Genomic DNA, 16,980 nt, shown 5'->3' with positions numbered 1-16,980 from the left:
CCAGTTATGTGAAGTATTGGAAGACAGTAATAAAATAGTACGCATCCCTTTCTTTCATGAAACAATGTATTATATTAATATACTGTATAATATTACTTCTTTCTGTGCAGAAAATGTATAATTTATTTGTTGTGTTTGCAGGTTAAGACAAGAGATGGAGATAAAATTAAAAAAGGAAGAAGAAGACAGACAGGCACGTCGTAAGAGAGTCGAGGCTATTATGTTACGAACACGGGGCAAAGGAGCTACACCAACTAACACTCCTACAAAGGTATTAAAAGAATAATTGTAAAACCAAATTACGAGGGATATCTCTAAAGTAAAGACCGCTGGGAAATTTCTCTTCTTAAGGTTGACGAGCCTGTCATTCATGGCCACACTAGTAGTGTACACTGCATTGTTGTCTGTAAGTTGTTGCGTTGTAGTATCTTTGGTTACGTGTGAGTTATTATGTTATAAAAAGAATAGGAAAATCGATGTTGCTGCTGACTATGAAATATGTGGAGTCATATGTTTTTTAAAACATCAAAACAGTGTGCAGTGATAATGTAATGAATGAAAGAAACGTCCGACAATGCTGTGAAAGGTTTAGAAATAACAAAATTAATGTGTATGATGAATGTTCGGGGAGGTTCTCAATAATCATCAAGGACTTGTTGAAACGCATTGATGATGAAATCAGAAAATATCGTCGCTCAGCAATTTCCGACCTGGTCCTTCTTTTTCCTGATGTTTCAAAAGCTGCTATTGTTCAGATTGTTCGTGATTATTTAGGCTTCAGAAAGGTTTGTGCACTTTGGGTGCCGCACGTCTTAATGGAATGTTACAAAAAAATTTGAATCGGATCTGCTTTGGAATTTTTGATGTGCTACACAGAAAAAGGTAATGAGTTCCTTAATTCAATTGTTACTGGTGATGAAACATGGATTTCGTATTCATCCTCAATCATCAGCCAGACCGACGAAGGTCAAGCCACAGTCTGGATGCAAACTGATGGCCACAGTCTTTTGGGATCAGTTTGGCTTACTGCTGATTGCTGTAATGCCACGTGTAATGACTATAAATACAAAAGCCTACTGTGAAACTCTACGTAAGTTACAGCGTACCATTCAAAATCGGCGACATGGGTGGCTGACTGACGGTGTCATCCTGCTGCATGATAATGCATGTCCACATGTTGTGGGACTGACACGTGATTTACTGAAAACATTTGGATGGGAAATTTACGATCACCCACCATATAGTTCAGACTTAGCTCCTTCTGATTACCATTTGTTTGGGAAATTGAAAGAATTTTTTAGCGGTAAACAATTTGCGGGTGATGATGAACTTAAAAATGCTGTTAATCAGTGACTAAATGGACTGACAACGAAAGAATACGATGAGAGTATGTTTCAGCTGGTGTATTGCTACGATAAATGTCTTAATTCATGAGGCGATTATATAAAGAAGTAGTGTGAGGTATGTAGTTTAATAGAAATAAAAAATATTTATAAAATTTTCAGAATAAACCTTTTTACAATGAAATGGTCTTTACTTTAGCGATAACCTCTTGTATTTATTTTTGATGTATTGATCTTTTTAATATATTTCTGAAAAATATTTTTTATTACAGTTAATTCAGATTCTTTTTATTTTTCAAGAATTTGTTATTACAACTTGCTGGTTGGTGATTTTTTCATATACAACTTCAACTTCATATACAGCAACAGTATTACGTTTTTCAGGATAAAACATTCCTTCTAATTATAAAGTTATATTCAATTAGCAATAAAGTTTTATATTTATAATTAATTATTGGCATTAAAAGATATAAATTTAAATTCAGATGCAAAAATGAAATAATTCTCTTTATTGGAGCACTGAAATATCCCTTATTATGTTTTACTTTTAAAATTATCTTACTTAAAATAAAACTTTTTTTATGTATAATATAGCATTTAAAAATATAAAAACTTTTATTATACTTTTTTAATATACAATTCTACAGGACTCAGTAAACTGATTTGGTTGAGGTATATAAGTTAATTGTTGAATGGAAGAATTCTTATATAATTCAAAAAATGAAAGAAACAGGGAGTAGGACTAAAAAACAAAATGTAAAGGTATTTAATCAGATTGATTCATTTAAGAAGGAAATTAAAATAACACTAGAAATGTAGGCCAACTACTGAAAAAATATAGTTCCTGCGGAGGAATGCTTTGTTGAATGCCTTTTCTAGAGTAATGTGGAAGAAGGACGTAGATGAAATCAAGCAAAGCCTATTCAGTTTACTGGCAAAAAGTTTTATAATTTTATATTGTCTTTTGAATATTCTTGTTGGTGCAGGCAGATTTTTTTTTGGAGAATTTAGCCCCTTAGTTTTTGAGAACAGTATGTATGCAGAAGGCAATGCTTAGGTATATATAGCAATAGTTCACTCAAATATAGACATGATACTTTATTAGAGGTGGTAGTTATGATTGAAATTATATTTATACTGTTATTTTTGTAAAAAAAAAATATATACTAGTGTGCACTTAAAATTCTTTGGATATTGAAGTTTCTTTTTTTGTCTGTCCTTTATCAGATGGAAAATGATGCTGTTGTGCTGTATGTTTTGAATGTATTAATGCAGTATATGTTGTTACATCATAGCTTTTTTTAGATTCATGTTTAAATGAATATATACTTCATTTATCTGTTTTATTGTAACCTATCAATATTATCAGAGAGAGTTGGGACTGGTCACATTTAACTCCCTGTTCTTAAGTTCTTATGTATGTTATATTTAAATTGAACACGGTAATAATTCATGCCGATTTAATAAAGAAGGTGTTGATCTGTTTTTAGTATTTAAAAATGGTAGCAAGAAAACAATTTTTGTGACATGTTTTATTTGCTGGTGTTTGTTAGGAGGACGGTGAAGAAGTTGAAGAAAGTCCAGGAGAATATACTAAAAATGAAAGTAAAAATATGAATCTTCAAGAAGAGTTCCTACATTCGGAAAGGAACCATTCGGCTGCAGTTACATCAGCTCCTATAATACATCAACCTCCACCAGCTAGTAATCCATTCCTCGATTCAATAAATACACCAAAACATAACGGGCATAGGAATGGTGTTGATAACGAGTGAGTACTCTGAACCAAACTAATAATAACCTCTTCCCTTATCATCAGTCGATTACCATACATTAATTGCGATAATTATATTAATTATACTAATCCATTGATGGTGGTTGTGACATTTGAGTGAAGTCATTAATGCTTAACTGTGTTGATTATATTTTTTAAAAATCAATCGATCAAGATTATTCTGTGCAGTTTTTCATGTTTTAATTATGTTTACAACCCATTCCTATCATGATGAAATATTTTTAAGAACTTATAAGTTCTGTTTTTATTTTTTCTACCGGTTCATTTATTATAATTTTGTTTATTTATATATTTTATTAAAAAAGAAATTATCTACTTTACATAAGTGTAATAAAAGGTATTGACATATATCAATAGAATGGCAAGATGATGTGGTATTCTCCTTATTACTGTTGGAAAAATAAAAAAAAAGCCTTTAGATTATAAAATGACTAAATTTCCAAAAGAAAATTTCATTACTGTATATGTGAACTATAGTCGTTGCTGTTTTCTAGCTTTAATGCAATAATTAACATTTTTTTAGTGCCTATTTATTATTATTTTATTTCTTTGTTTCTGTCTTCAAACTTTGAATATTATTTTACTGACATAAAATTTTTTATAAAACATTTTTTTTTTATAAACCATAAAGAATTTAGTGATAATAGATAAAACAAATCCGTGACTCATTTATTTGTGAAGTCATTTATTCATGGATCGGTCTTTTATTTATTTGGGTAACTTGATAATATTGTACACTCATGTTTCAGTTGTAAATTAAAATGTTTTTATTTATAAATGTGTTTTCACAGTCTTCTGGACATATTTCTGTGTGTTGAACATGTTTTGTGTCTTTTCACCACCTTTGTTTATTGTTTTTATTGTATTGGTGCTCTTTTATTACTTATAAATATTACATTAATTAATTTCATTTCTTCTCTACATATAACTTTTTAACGATCTGAATTTCAGAAAATTACAGTAAACATGCGGTGGTGTTGGATTATTTTGGTTTCAATTTCTTTGCAGTTATTTCCTGATCTATTTTATTTATATTTTTCTTAGAAGTAATGTTGGTACAAACAAAAATTAAATAAAATCATTTGTTTAATGATTAAAATCTTTATGCTTTTTTCCCCGAATTACAATTATACTTATAGTAAATAACATTTATCAATAGATTGACGATTTTTTAAAATTGTTAAGTTTCTCTTTTTTTTAAATAAAACCTTTATTATAATAATTAGGATACATATTTTTCTTTTTGAATTTATTTCTTATGTTATTAATTACATATGATTTTTTTTTATTTCCTTCAGTATTTTTAAATATGATTTTGTGTTGACTTTTTTTTTATTAATTTTACATCATAGGGGTGAGTAAGAGTTGACTTTTATTTAACATTTCGTTCAATTTTAAATAATTAGGTATAAATTAGGCAAATATATTTAGCTAAGATTATTTATTAATTATGCATCATTCAAATGACTTCAGAATAAAATTGAAAACTATTTTATTTAATTGAGTGCGATTGTGTGTTTTATGTATACCGGTAACAAGAGTTTCTGTGGTGGTGAAATTGACAGAAGTAATTGAACTGTTTAGTATTAATATTTAATTAGTTGTTGATTTAACAACAATGCTGCCATTGTGTTATTTATTTATCACACTTGTTATACATAGTATCGTTCCCTTTGTTCTTTTAAATTTATTTGTTTTATTTTTTTTTACTCTTAATTATTTTGTTCTTATTTAGAAGATAGGTGTCAGAGAACTTTTTCAGTGATGTTAATAACAGAATTTATGTAATTTGTTTTGACATTTATTGTAATTTTCTGTCTGTAGACTTTACATGCAATAGACTAGTGGTAATTGTAACATTCAACACTAAAGAAAACCCCGTTTTTGATGAATTAAACGTTATAAACTGTGTGATAGAATAAAAATTGAGTTTTTATTTTTAACAGTTATTCTTTCCCGTATTATTCTTGAATTTTCTATGTACTTGAAGAGAATCTGTATAAATTTCTGCAAACCACTTAATATATTTTGTTTTTGGCTTTTTTTATGGTAATACGATTTCAATTTTCCTCAACTTTATTAATTGATTATATTTAAAAAAAATTAATGTGTAAGTGTATTTAAGAATTCTGGTTTACCTACCATGTCAGTATTCTTTAAAGGTTTTGTGACGGTTGGATTTCTTTTGGCATTTTTTCTTTTTAGAATGGTTATTTTGGCACTTTCTTAAGGTGGTAAATTTTTTCTTGAACTGTGCAATTCAACAACATTATTTACACTGTGTGCATAGTTTCAAAATTTTGTTTGACAGACTTGGAAAAAAGATTTTGAAGGAAAGAAGAATTTCTATTTAAGTTGGAAGGAATTTTGGCCACTGTTAGGAAAGAATACTATCGCTTCATATAAGTTTGGGGTGTAGTATAGATAGTTCTTGTGCTTAGCTCTGTGGTACAGTGTGAAACAAGACTACTCTCAACGTATGGCTGGCAGACTTAATGGAATGGTCTTTGCTTCCCAACTCTTTTCCATCTGTATTGAAATGATGAAATCGATGATGGTGGTGAATGATTATGTTGAAAAGAAGAATTATACTAGTAAAATATATAGTTCAATCCAAAAAAACAAATTCCTACTTTTACCAACCTGAAATAGGTACTTAAATAAGCTGAAATAATACTTTTTTAAACTTTCCAATGTAATGAAACTGTTATGAAACTTATGCAGATTTACTTTACGATAGATAACACTCTATACCTTTAAATATATTTGAAATCTATGTTTTTGTATAACTTAAAGAAAAGGTGTTTTTTTTATTTATAGTAAAATAGTGTCTGTGATACCAGTGGTGTCAGTGATAAAATAATTAGGTTACTGTAACTATTTTAACTGGTTGTGTTACCACTTCATTTTTTTTTTTTTTGTTTAGTCCTGTGTTTTGCTAATTTTCCATGTGTTAAAGTTATGTGAATTTTTGGAATGTACGCTGTTTTTGAAATAATGCAATGTAACATTTTTTTTTTTTTTTTTTTTTTTTTTTACCTCAGAAGGTATAAAACACTTCTGAGTTCTAAATGGGAATGATTATGTTCTGTTGATTTATTTCAAAAGCGCTATTTTCTGTTCTGTCCTGTTCTTCAGTTGAAGAATAATTTTATGTTTTGGTAGGAAAACTGGGATTAAAGCACTTGTGTGTGAATTAATTACTGTAATTTACTTACAGTTTATTTATTCATAATAAATCTTGTTTACTATATTAAAATATTTGTATATTTTTTACTATTTCTTTATTATTTTGAGTAAAATGTTATCTGCATTACTTATATCAAAGCATTTTCCAATGGAATATTTTATCTTTTTGCAGTATTACATAAATGTCATCTTAAAGTTCAGTTATTTTGAAAAATTGATAGCCATGTTACTCTTCAAAGAAGTGACGTTTATATGTGTGGTATATCTAGTATACATTTCAAGGAAAACCTTTTAATCATTGTGAAATTTATTATTTATCTGGAAATATTAATCTTTTAATAGTAAAAAATAAAGATTTAAATTTAAGATGTTGGGAATTGTTCATAATTGCATTTTTTTTTAATATTTTTTTATTAAATAATTTTTCAAGTACTAAATGACTCAATTTTTTTAAGAATTATAAAATATAATTTTTTGTTTTTAATTACCCTTTTTTTATAGTAGAATAACAGTATTTTTTTAATGATGCTACATACTCTGTTATAAAAGGATATTAACTGAAAAGCTCATTATTTTGCATCTTATCTTCATAATTTGATTTGCAGGTGTTGATACTATCAATTTTTTTTAGGAAAGTAATTTCTAATCACATAATTTCATTATAAGTGGGAATAGTTACTGGCAAGAAATTACTTAAATAATTTTTTCAGATCAATAAACCTCCAGATTTATGGCCACTTGCTATAACAACTCATTTACGAGCACCCTGTGAATTTCCTACATTTAAATTGATTAACTGGTCATAGAAAGTTTATTACTGTATATTTACACGTTTTGTAATAAAATTTTGATTCATTTTTATTAAATTACCTGTTTTGACTCAAGACTAGTTGCTGCTTTCATCCAAATAAATAATCTTTTATTCCAACATTGCTTTTACTTTTTTTTTTTTAAATCCAGAATATATTTTTTAAACATAAATTTAATAGTATTTAACTTTGCAGTTTTACAGTGGCAATTTAAGATTTATAAAAATATAAATTTTTTCATATTCCACAAATGTTTGGTGAATATTTTTTACAATATGATGTCAAAATTTTATTGAAGAATCAATTAGGATCGTATCCTGTTTTGTAATGTAAAAAGATATCCTGAAGAAGCATCTTTCTGCACTTGAAGTCTGTAAGAATATGGTTTTGCAGTGGTAGTGGCTTGATTTATTTATGATTCCAAACTTAACCACTCTCCTGAACTGAATTAGATTTTCATTTCCAGCTAATTAGCTGGAGTATTTCACAAAAGCATTTCACTTTTTTTTACAAAATAGAATGCATGCGCTTGCTAAATTGCAGGATTGGATTACTTTTTTTTGGCTTTTGCTCATGAACAGTTTTCCCTTGTGTCTTAAGGCACTCATATAATTTCATATTTTCAGAAAATTTCTTATTTTTTATTTCATATTTTCTTGTGAAATAAAAAATTGATTGAACAATAATAATGAGGAGGTAAGGTAGATATAATGTAATTGTATTAATAAAATTAGTGTATATATACTCAATGCAACTTTTTTAAAGGCTTTTTGTTTACAATCTTATCACCTACAGGTAGTTTTTTTATCATTTTCAGAATTTTTAACCTTCTATTGATTTGTTTTTCTTATAATTTAAGAAATAGTGGTCTGATTTTTAAGAATGGTCACTACTGAAAAATGTGATTTTATTAGAAGGGATTATGAAAGCTGTGCAGCACTTTTTAAAAACACCACCTAGGGGCGGCGTTCCCTCAAGTTAAAAAATATTTTCTGTAATTTTATGGTCTTATTCTTTTCTTATTTTCCACTGTGTTAAAAACTTAATGGGACAAAAATTTAAATGTACTGAAAATAATTTTCAACAGCTGTTTGAAATGTCTTGAAGTCTCAGCCTGGGTTTGGATTTATTTACTTTATTGATGAAAAATGTTAATCTGGCATTTTTCCATTTAACTTTGTTTTTTTCCTATCAAAATCTGTAGCTGGCTAAAAATTAAAATAATATTTTCTGAAAAATATTGTGTAATCTTGGGTTGTTGGGTTGAGGCTCCATTAGCCTTCTGATGTAATTTTTTTTATAATTGTCATTTATTTTCATTTCTCTCATAAAATTTTAACATGTGCACTTTAAGTCCATAGGATTTAAAATTCCATTTTTAACTCGTCGTTAAAAATTGTGTTATTTTTTTGCTGATTTATTTTATAAAAAAAAAACTTGATAAGAACAAAAACTGAGTAGGAGCTTTACCTGTCTCTTTTGATGAAATTCTGTTAGTGTTCCCTGATGCTGCATTGTCTAAAAAATTTGAACAAAATTATTGCCCAACCAATCTTTAATATTGTAAACACTGTTGTGATTCCTTCTTGTAGAATTTTTTTACTGGTTTCTATGATTACAATTAACATCTCCCTCTTGTAACTTATTCTTAATTATACATCCGTGTTTATATCATCATTGTAATAGATATTTTCCTATTTGAAACTACATATGCATACTATGATGTTTATAGTTAACACAATGTAATGTCTAAAATAAGCATTCTAGGTAAGAGAGGTTAAAGGCCGTTTCTGTGAAATTTGGACTCGGCAAAGTAATAGTTGAAAAAAAATTAGGTAAAACAAATTACTATTAAATGTCAGTCTGAACAAAATAATTTTTTCTAATATATAAACTTTTTAAGTATGACAGCGCATATCGTAAATAATTATAATTTTAATGTATCTTAATTTTATTAGTAGTATTACTTATTATTATTTTTTTTATTTATAAGGTATTGGAGTGTCTTATGTAATTAATTAATTATTGTACAGCTTCCATTTTTTATATTAATATTTTATTTAGTATGTAAAAAAATAGTAAATTTGTGCAATTTGATTAAAGTTTTGTAATGAATTACTTAGGTTGGTATGATTTTTTTTTTTAATAGATTTACTAATTAATTGTATTATGGATGAAATAATTATGTACAGTTTGTTATTGTAACAGTGATATTAAAAACGTTAATTTAGTTTAAGAACATTTATTAGAATGTTAAGTATAACTAATTAAATTAAATGAATTAAAAAAAATTAGGAAATTTAATAAATTTCTGTAAATAAAAAATATTAGCAAATTATTATTATATAATTTAAAAATGTATTGGATAAATTTTGTGAAAGTATTTTTCTGATTATTTTTAATTTTACGCTGCATTTTATAAAATGTTAACGCAGTGGTGGCTTATCCATGTGGACTGTTTAGGTAATCAATTGATTCATGAAAAACCGGTGTGTGAAATTCCATTAAAAATTTCATCATAAATGAAGTGTATAATTTCTTGTAATTTTAATATTAGAGTGACTTATGACTAATCTTGTTTTCAAACAAAAAAAAAAATTAGGAAAAATTAGTCTTGTTTAGTAAATGTAAATGAATATTTTTACACTTGCTATTAGGTATTATCATTTGTTGAGAATTCTTTGTTAATACGTGGGAAATAAATAACATTTCCAAGTTTCTGTTTATTAAAAATTTGAAATTAAAGGTTTAAAAAATTAATTATCGATTACATATTTAAATCTATTATTTATTATTGAAATTTCCAAAATGTATATTTACATTAATGATTATTGAAATGACATCTATTCATTCTCTACGCCATTCAAAAAATATCTAAAACATAATTTAAAAAAAAATTTAATTTTATAACTATTCCTTGCTTAAAAGGCCAAAAAATGAATAATTTATAATGTTATTTCTTTTTGTATATATTTTCCTACATATATTTGATCAGAAAAGAAATAACAAACTTAGAAATAAAGAAATAGATTGAGGTATTTAGAACATTATTATTGGTTGCACACTACAGTTTGAGGAAATATTTTTAGATAAAATAATTTTTTTAAATTTTTTTATGTTACTTAAGCTTTCAGTTTAATTTTTTGCATCTCAACAATTTTTATTACATCTCTGAAAAAGCTGAAAATAAATGGATTAATATAAATTATTATTGTCTTGCACAGTTCTGCAATTGGAACGGTATACATGCATGTCTATGCATTTATTTAATATTGAAAATAATTTTTGTTGCACATCAATGTATTTGTAACAGTGATTGGATTAATGCACATTGAGCATCTACACATGATCCACAACCTGGAGAATTGAACTGGAACATTCAGATAGTTTTATTTTTGTTTAATTTTCTGTTTTGATTATCCATGGTGTTTAGTCAGAATTCTAAAATATTCAGTTGAGAAAACCTTCATTGAACTCCGTAGCAGCTCAATTGGAGCTGGATATTGGATTAATTGATGCGCTAAACTACCACTTGGTTAGATTATTAAGTTTTGCAGTAAAGCATGTTGCAGCTAAAAACTATTTAAAATATTTATATTACTGAAGATATTCTGTGGTTAATTAATTATGTAAATTCTGTATTTAAAAATTAGAGCTCTCTTTCAAAGATTAATAATAATTTATCGCATACTTAGTAATTCTATTACGTATTTCATTATTTTAATAATGAAATGAGTACTTATTTAATTAAACTGATTATTTAATGAATTTATTAAAGTGTAAAGCTAAGACATTTTTGACTGTTCGGTGGAACAAAATGTAATGGTGAAGTCAAACTATATATTTAAGTGTATTAAATGTTTTCTTTAACCAAAGCAATTTATGCTCTAAAAAATTAATTTTTTATTATAATAAAGCTCATTTGATCGCTCTATTACAGTAATTAACTATAAAAATGATAATTGTAAGTTTAACATTTGATGACATTGTTTCTGTATTTAAAATGATTGCCAATAATTATATTTATTTCACAGTTCATTGTGTATTTACTTCCCTGTTAATATTGATTGTATAATGTTTCTTATCTTCAGCTGTATTTTTTTGTTATTTCTAAAAAAAATATAGCTAACTCTTATACAAATAATATTCTTTCTTTTTTGTGAAAAATTTTGTTATATTGATGTGCCACACTTGACATTTTGATATTCAGAGTGTGTAGTCTGGTAACTCTGTTCATAAGCCATAAAGGTTTTTTTTTTATAAGTATGTATACAGTAATATTTATAACTATAATTATGGACCTTTATTATATTCTTTTTCTTGAAATCATTTCTTTCACTTCTTTAAATATTCTATAAACAAAAAAATTTTTGATACTTCTATTGCCTAGAAAAATGTAAAATTGAGGCAGTTTGTAAAGTATTAAATGAAGAAAAAGTAAAACCTTATTGAGTGAGTTTAAACAAAAAAAAGAGAAGGTAAATATTTTTTAATCAATAGTCAAGAAAGTTTAATATCCATATTCCTGTAATAATATTAATAATAATAATAAAAGGAATAATATTCTATGATATAAAAATGAGAAAATATTTCTGTTTAGTGGTTTACTAATACTTTGAGAGGTGGTTGAACTATAATACAGAGTCATTTGTAACACACACGTGGAAAAAGATAGTCAAATGAAACAAATACAGTATAAAGTGTATTTTATTTGTTACAAAAAGTTACATTTATTTTTTGTACGTTTTCATTTATGACATCATCATTTACGGCTGTACATTTTTCCCAACAGTGAATCTGTTTTCTCATTCTACCAATGAAGAATGCTGGTGATCATTCTTTGATCCATCACTGCATCCTTCAATTCCTCATCAGTGTTGAAATAGTGTCCATAATATCCCTCTTTTTAGAAAAAAGTAAAATCCACTGAGCACCAAAGCCATAAGTAAGCAGTAAATACAGAGGATGTGGAATAAGTTTAAATCTCAACTTCACAAGAGTCCTAGTTGTATGCGATGTAAATTGTTAAGGATTATTGTTTTGCAGAATTACTAACTCCGTGGATGCTTGAATATGACACAGATGTCCCTATTACAAAATTTAGAATCAACTCAGCTTCCAGATAGTCTGTCTTGTACATATGTCTGGAATGTCAGAACATTGTCAAGAAAATTTTTTATTGTTTAAGATAGTGTTTTGATTGATTTTGTGATTGTGGCAAACCATAGTATTAGTGTTCCGTTCTCTGTTGTTTTTCTTCTGGGTTATATGATACACAAAAATTTCATCTCTCGTCATAATATTGAAAAGGACGTCATCTCCTTCATCACAGTAATTTTTCAGAAACTGTTCATAACATTTCTTTCATTGTTTGTTTTTTTTTTCTGTAAATTTGCATCGCACCACCACAAACAGATTTTTCAATAATCCAGTGGTAAATAATGCATCCAACTCATTCTTTCAGTATGTCTATCTGAGTGGTGATAATTTATTATGTGATGCAACAGTTATTTTAAATTGATTAATTTACCTCCTTTTCGTACTTCTCATTGGTTGCAGAAACCGGTTGACTATTTCAAGGCCTTCATCGTAAATATTTCCTTTACCAGCTTCTGATGAACGAAATTTTATTGCCAATCTACTCTTAGTCGATAACAGTTTCAGTACCATAAACAGCTTTTAAACCGTAATGAACATCACTAGTGTTTATTTCTTTTGCTTAAAAATTAAATCGCTGCACATTGTTTTAGACACAACAATATAGCAGACATACTTGATTCCGCAACAGAAAATGAGAGGGCGTGGATTAGCGGGTTTGGAATGTTATAGTAGAGGAATGAAACTACAAGATGGCAGCATCTGTCGCTTTGTGACATTTTGTTCTCTTGTTATGTTCTAATGTGCGTTACTTTTCAGTCAGCCCTCATAATAAAGTAAACAAGGAAAAGAAGAAGAAGGAAAAATATAATTTTAAACAAATAAAAATCAGTTTCATGCAACTTTGTAGGTTTTTAAAGATAGTTATTTTTCTTGCAGATTTAATTTGTTTAATTTATTATAATTTTATTTTCATAAATGTTTTTATATAATAAAAAAAAAATTTACCATTAAATATTTATACAAATAGAAGAAAACAACATATATTATTGTTTGTGATTTACAAGATGTGTACCTTTGGTTGTTTATTTTACTCCTCATATTATTTTGAGGTAATGTAAGTATAAACTTAGTTATAAATAGATGAAAGTACTTTCATGTATTTTAATGTGTGATCGTATTTTAAAAGCTTTAATAATGCAGGTGTAAAATGTATATATAAACAGAAAATTCAAGTTTTAACAATGTTTCAGCAGGTACCATATTTATTTTATTATTATGATAACTACATACACAAAAAATAAATAGAGAAAATACCATCCAGTGTAAATAGATAATTTAATGTATAAATAATTTTAAAAAATACGGAAGAAAAACCCAATCTATGAGATCAATGTTTTGACAAATTAAAAAAAAAATCATAAAAATAATTATACTACTAGAACCATAAATGAAATAAATTGCAATAAAAACCAGACTTCTTTGAATACTATTCAGTAATAGTGAAAGTGCTCAAAATCTTTTCTACCTCTCCATGATCAGTGTAACAAGAAATATCCAAAACTATGAATATATAGGCATAACTAGTGTGAAGGAATCATCTCATCTACAGATATGCTACAGAAGAACACTGATATGAACTTAAAGTTGAGTCATAACCTAGGTTTTGTAATTGATTAACCTTCAAAATGTTCCTACAAATCATTCTCAGGCAATTTGTTTACAATCATTTAGTATATATAGATAATTTATACATACTCAATATCACATTTTATATACTAACAGAGTACCTGCTACAAAAAGGAATTGTGTCGTAGGAACTTTTGAGGAAAGTGAAAAATATTGGATTCAGTTTTTATTTGTGATTAAACAAATTTTCTACGGAATTCCAGAAAAAACCTAAATCAGTCAAGACCTATCGATTAATCATTGAAAAACAACAAAAGGTTAATTTACAACTTGTATAATATAATGGGATAACATTCAAGGTAACCTTATGATGTTAATTTTATGGATTGGTTTGTTTACTTATTGATCCACTTTGAAAAAAAATGATTTGTACTGTACAAGCTTACTGTTGATCTCCAGAAGGTTGTGATGTTTAATGTTGATCTCCAGAAGGTTGTGATGTTTAATAAGCTGATGTATGATGGTTTTCATCTGCATTCTGCAGCTGTGATATTTAATAGTGAAACTTCAGGTGTAATATTGCTATTTGCCGATGTTTAATCCAATTTTTCTTCAAGTGACTTTCATCTATTCTGATGCTGAAGTTTTATGTAATATGATATGCTGTTCACGAATGTTAAGAAATTTAATGAAGCTATGATGGACTTTAAATAGACCGATGGGAGAAGATTACAGTTCAGGTTTTTTCGAAACTTATAAATTTAAATGACAAATGCAATTATAAGAATTACTGGTGATTTATGTCAAAAGGTTATTAAGATATATTGTTTTAGTAATAACTTTTGTATTGATTAGAGGAAAAAAAATTATTAGTAACTGGAAAAAAAGAATATGAAACTATTTACTCTAATCATTTTCTTTAGTTAAATACTTCATTATCCTAATATTTGTTTGATTTTTTTCAATTGAGTAACACCTGGGAAATATGAACAGTTATTGGAAGATGGAGGAGTTTCTTATATGCATTTTTGTACCAAGATTACTATAAAACAAAAATACACCCTTGTCAAAATTAAGGGGTTTATTGGGAATATGCTGAATAACAAAAGAAAATTCTTGAATATGTAGAATTACAAACAGTAACTTGGATTCGGACAGATAGTATTATTTCTGGAATCAGTAAATGAATTAAGAGTTGAATACATCAGTATTTGAATAAGTAATTACATTTAGAATAAAATTATTAATTGTAAATTAAGATGTCGGGTATACCAAATATGCATCTGTAAGTACCTGGAAATACATGTTGGATTTTTTATTTTTTTTTGTTCAATCTGTTATGATTAAAATTAAGGATATTAACTTAGTCTGTCTTTAGAATTCACATTGAGTGAGTGACATAAACTGCAATCTATCATTAATTAGGAAATACAGCGCTAATTTTCTATGGACAAGTAAGGAATTCTAAAATTTACTAGTTAACCAACTTTCCTCTGCTTGCTTTAAAGTAATGTAAATCATTGCAACCGTATGGTTATTTAATGAATCTTATTTTTTCGGTTATAATTATCTCTTCAGAAATATTATTTAAGTTTTTGAAATAAATATTTTAGTAGCTAATTGGTTCGGGAATTAATTTATAATATTATCATGTATTTAATGTTACTTAATTATTTTCATCTGGTTATATTCATCTTTTAATGTTAACTCTGCACAGGAAGCAAATGAACGCCCTAACTAAAAACGTAAGTTTCAATTTTTAAAAAGGAAGTTATAAATATTTATGTTGACAAAAAATGTTAATGCACTGGAATGGTATTCTATTTTATTCTGGCAAATTTTTATTTTTATTTATTGTAGATATTTTTTTCTTAGCTGTTTAAATTATTAGTTTGTTTTTTATTAATATATGATTATTGTTTTGATGATGTTTAGAAAAAAGCTAGAAAAATGTTTAGTGTTAATTTTAGTTAATATTTTTATCTCAATATAACTGAATATTTTCATCAAGCAGGAATGGAAATAGATATCCATATGCTTAGTAATAGAAATTTTTTTTTTTTCAGTTATTTTTTCTAATTGGCAAAAATATTTTTTGTTGCTGTCTAGATCAGTAGTTTTTATGTAAATTCATTTAAAAAATAATATTTATCATATTAATTTTTGCATGCATTATCATCAGTTCAATGATATTAAAAATTAAACTGTTTTTATTAATTTTTGAAATTATTAGTTTCATGACAAAATTAATTGATTAAGAAAAAAGACATTAAGCTTTTACATTGTTAATTGATTTTATAATGTCATAGTTTTTTGTGAAAACATATTAGATCTAATAATTTCTTAAATCATTACTTCCCTTGAGCTTACTTTCTTTATCTTTCCTTGCATTGCTTTGTTTAAAGCATGAGTTGTCAACCTGTGTGAAGGCAGGAGAATTTTAGGAGTGTGGGGTAAACTGAAAAAAAAATTTCTTGATTCAACTAAATTTTTTTCTCAGTATAAGCAATTAAAATATACATAAATTAGCCAAACAGATAAAAGTTGTAACAAACTCAAATCACTTACGCTTGGCCTGAGAAAAGGAACATTTCCAAATAGTAATCTCTATCACCACTAGATGTAACTGAGTTCAGGCACACATCTTATTTACATTAGCCTATACCCAAGTAGTTTGGCCTGGTATAACTAGATTACTCTGAATTTCTGTTGGAAGCAGACAAATGGTGTTTCTGGAGAAAACACTACCATAGCTAGGGTAATTTTACTACTGGTTGGTGGCTAAAACAAACTATAAAGGCTGTTTGTGTGAATGATTGTCATGCATAGTAGTGCTAAACATGGCTAAATCATTACCAAAGAAAAGACTATATAGTGATGATTATATAAGGTTCAGCATTATATACATTGAGAAAAATGTTTGTCTTTTACCTCAGTGTGTTATGTGTCACAATGTTCTGAGTAATGATGCAATGCGACCAGGATGTTTAGTACCTAGTAAAGTCAGTTATTTTAACGCATATTGTGGATACTGGTGATCTTTGGTGGTTGGGCTTCAATTAACCACGTATCTCAGGAATGGTTGAACTGAGACTATACAAGACTACACTTCATTTAT

General features: G+C 27.0%; 1 protein-coding gene across 11 annotated transcripts in view; it reads left to right on the top strand.

The window, feature by feature from the left end:
- LOC142327940 (uncharacterized) overlaps positions 1 to 16,980 on the top strand; it is a 452,389-nt gene that overhangs the window by 418,882 nt on the left and 16,527 nt on the right. For all 11 annotated transcript variants that reach the window (XM_075371342.1, XM_075371336.1, XM_075371339.1 and 8 more), the window contains 2 exons: positions 142 to 271; positions 2,897 to 3,114. In XM_075371342.1, the coding sequence (XP_075227457.1) occupies positions 142 to 271; positions 2,897 to 3,114 (348 nt within the window). The remainder of the gene's footprint in view (positions 1 to 141; positions 272 to 2,896; positions 3,115 to 16,980) is intronic.

This window comes from Lycorma delicatula, chromosome 7 (genome assembly GCF_047948215.1).
Source record: "Lycorma delicatula isolate Av1 chromosome 7, ASM4794821v1, whole genome shotgun sequence".
NCBI lineage: Eukaryota > Metazoa > Arthropoda > Insecta > Hemiptera > Fulgoridae > Lycorma > Lycorma delicatula.
The sequence above is the reverse complement of the archived record's forward strand: the minus strand, read 5'-3'. Positions and strand labels throughout refer to the sequence as shown.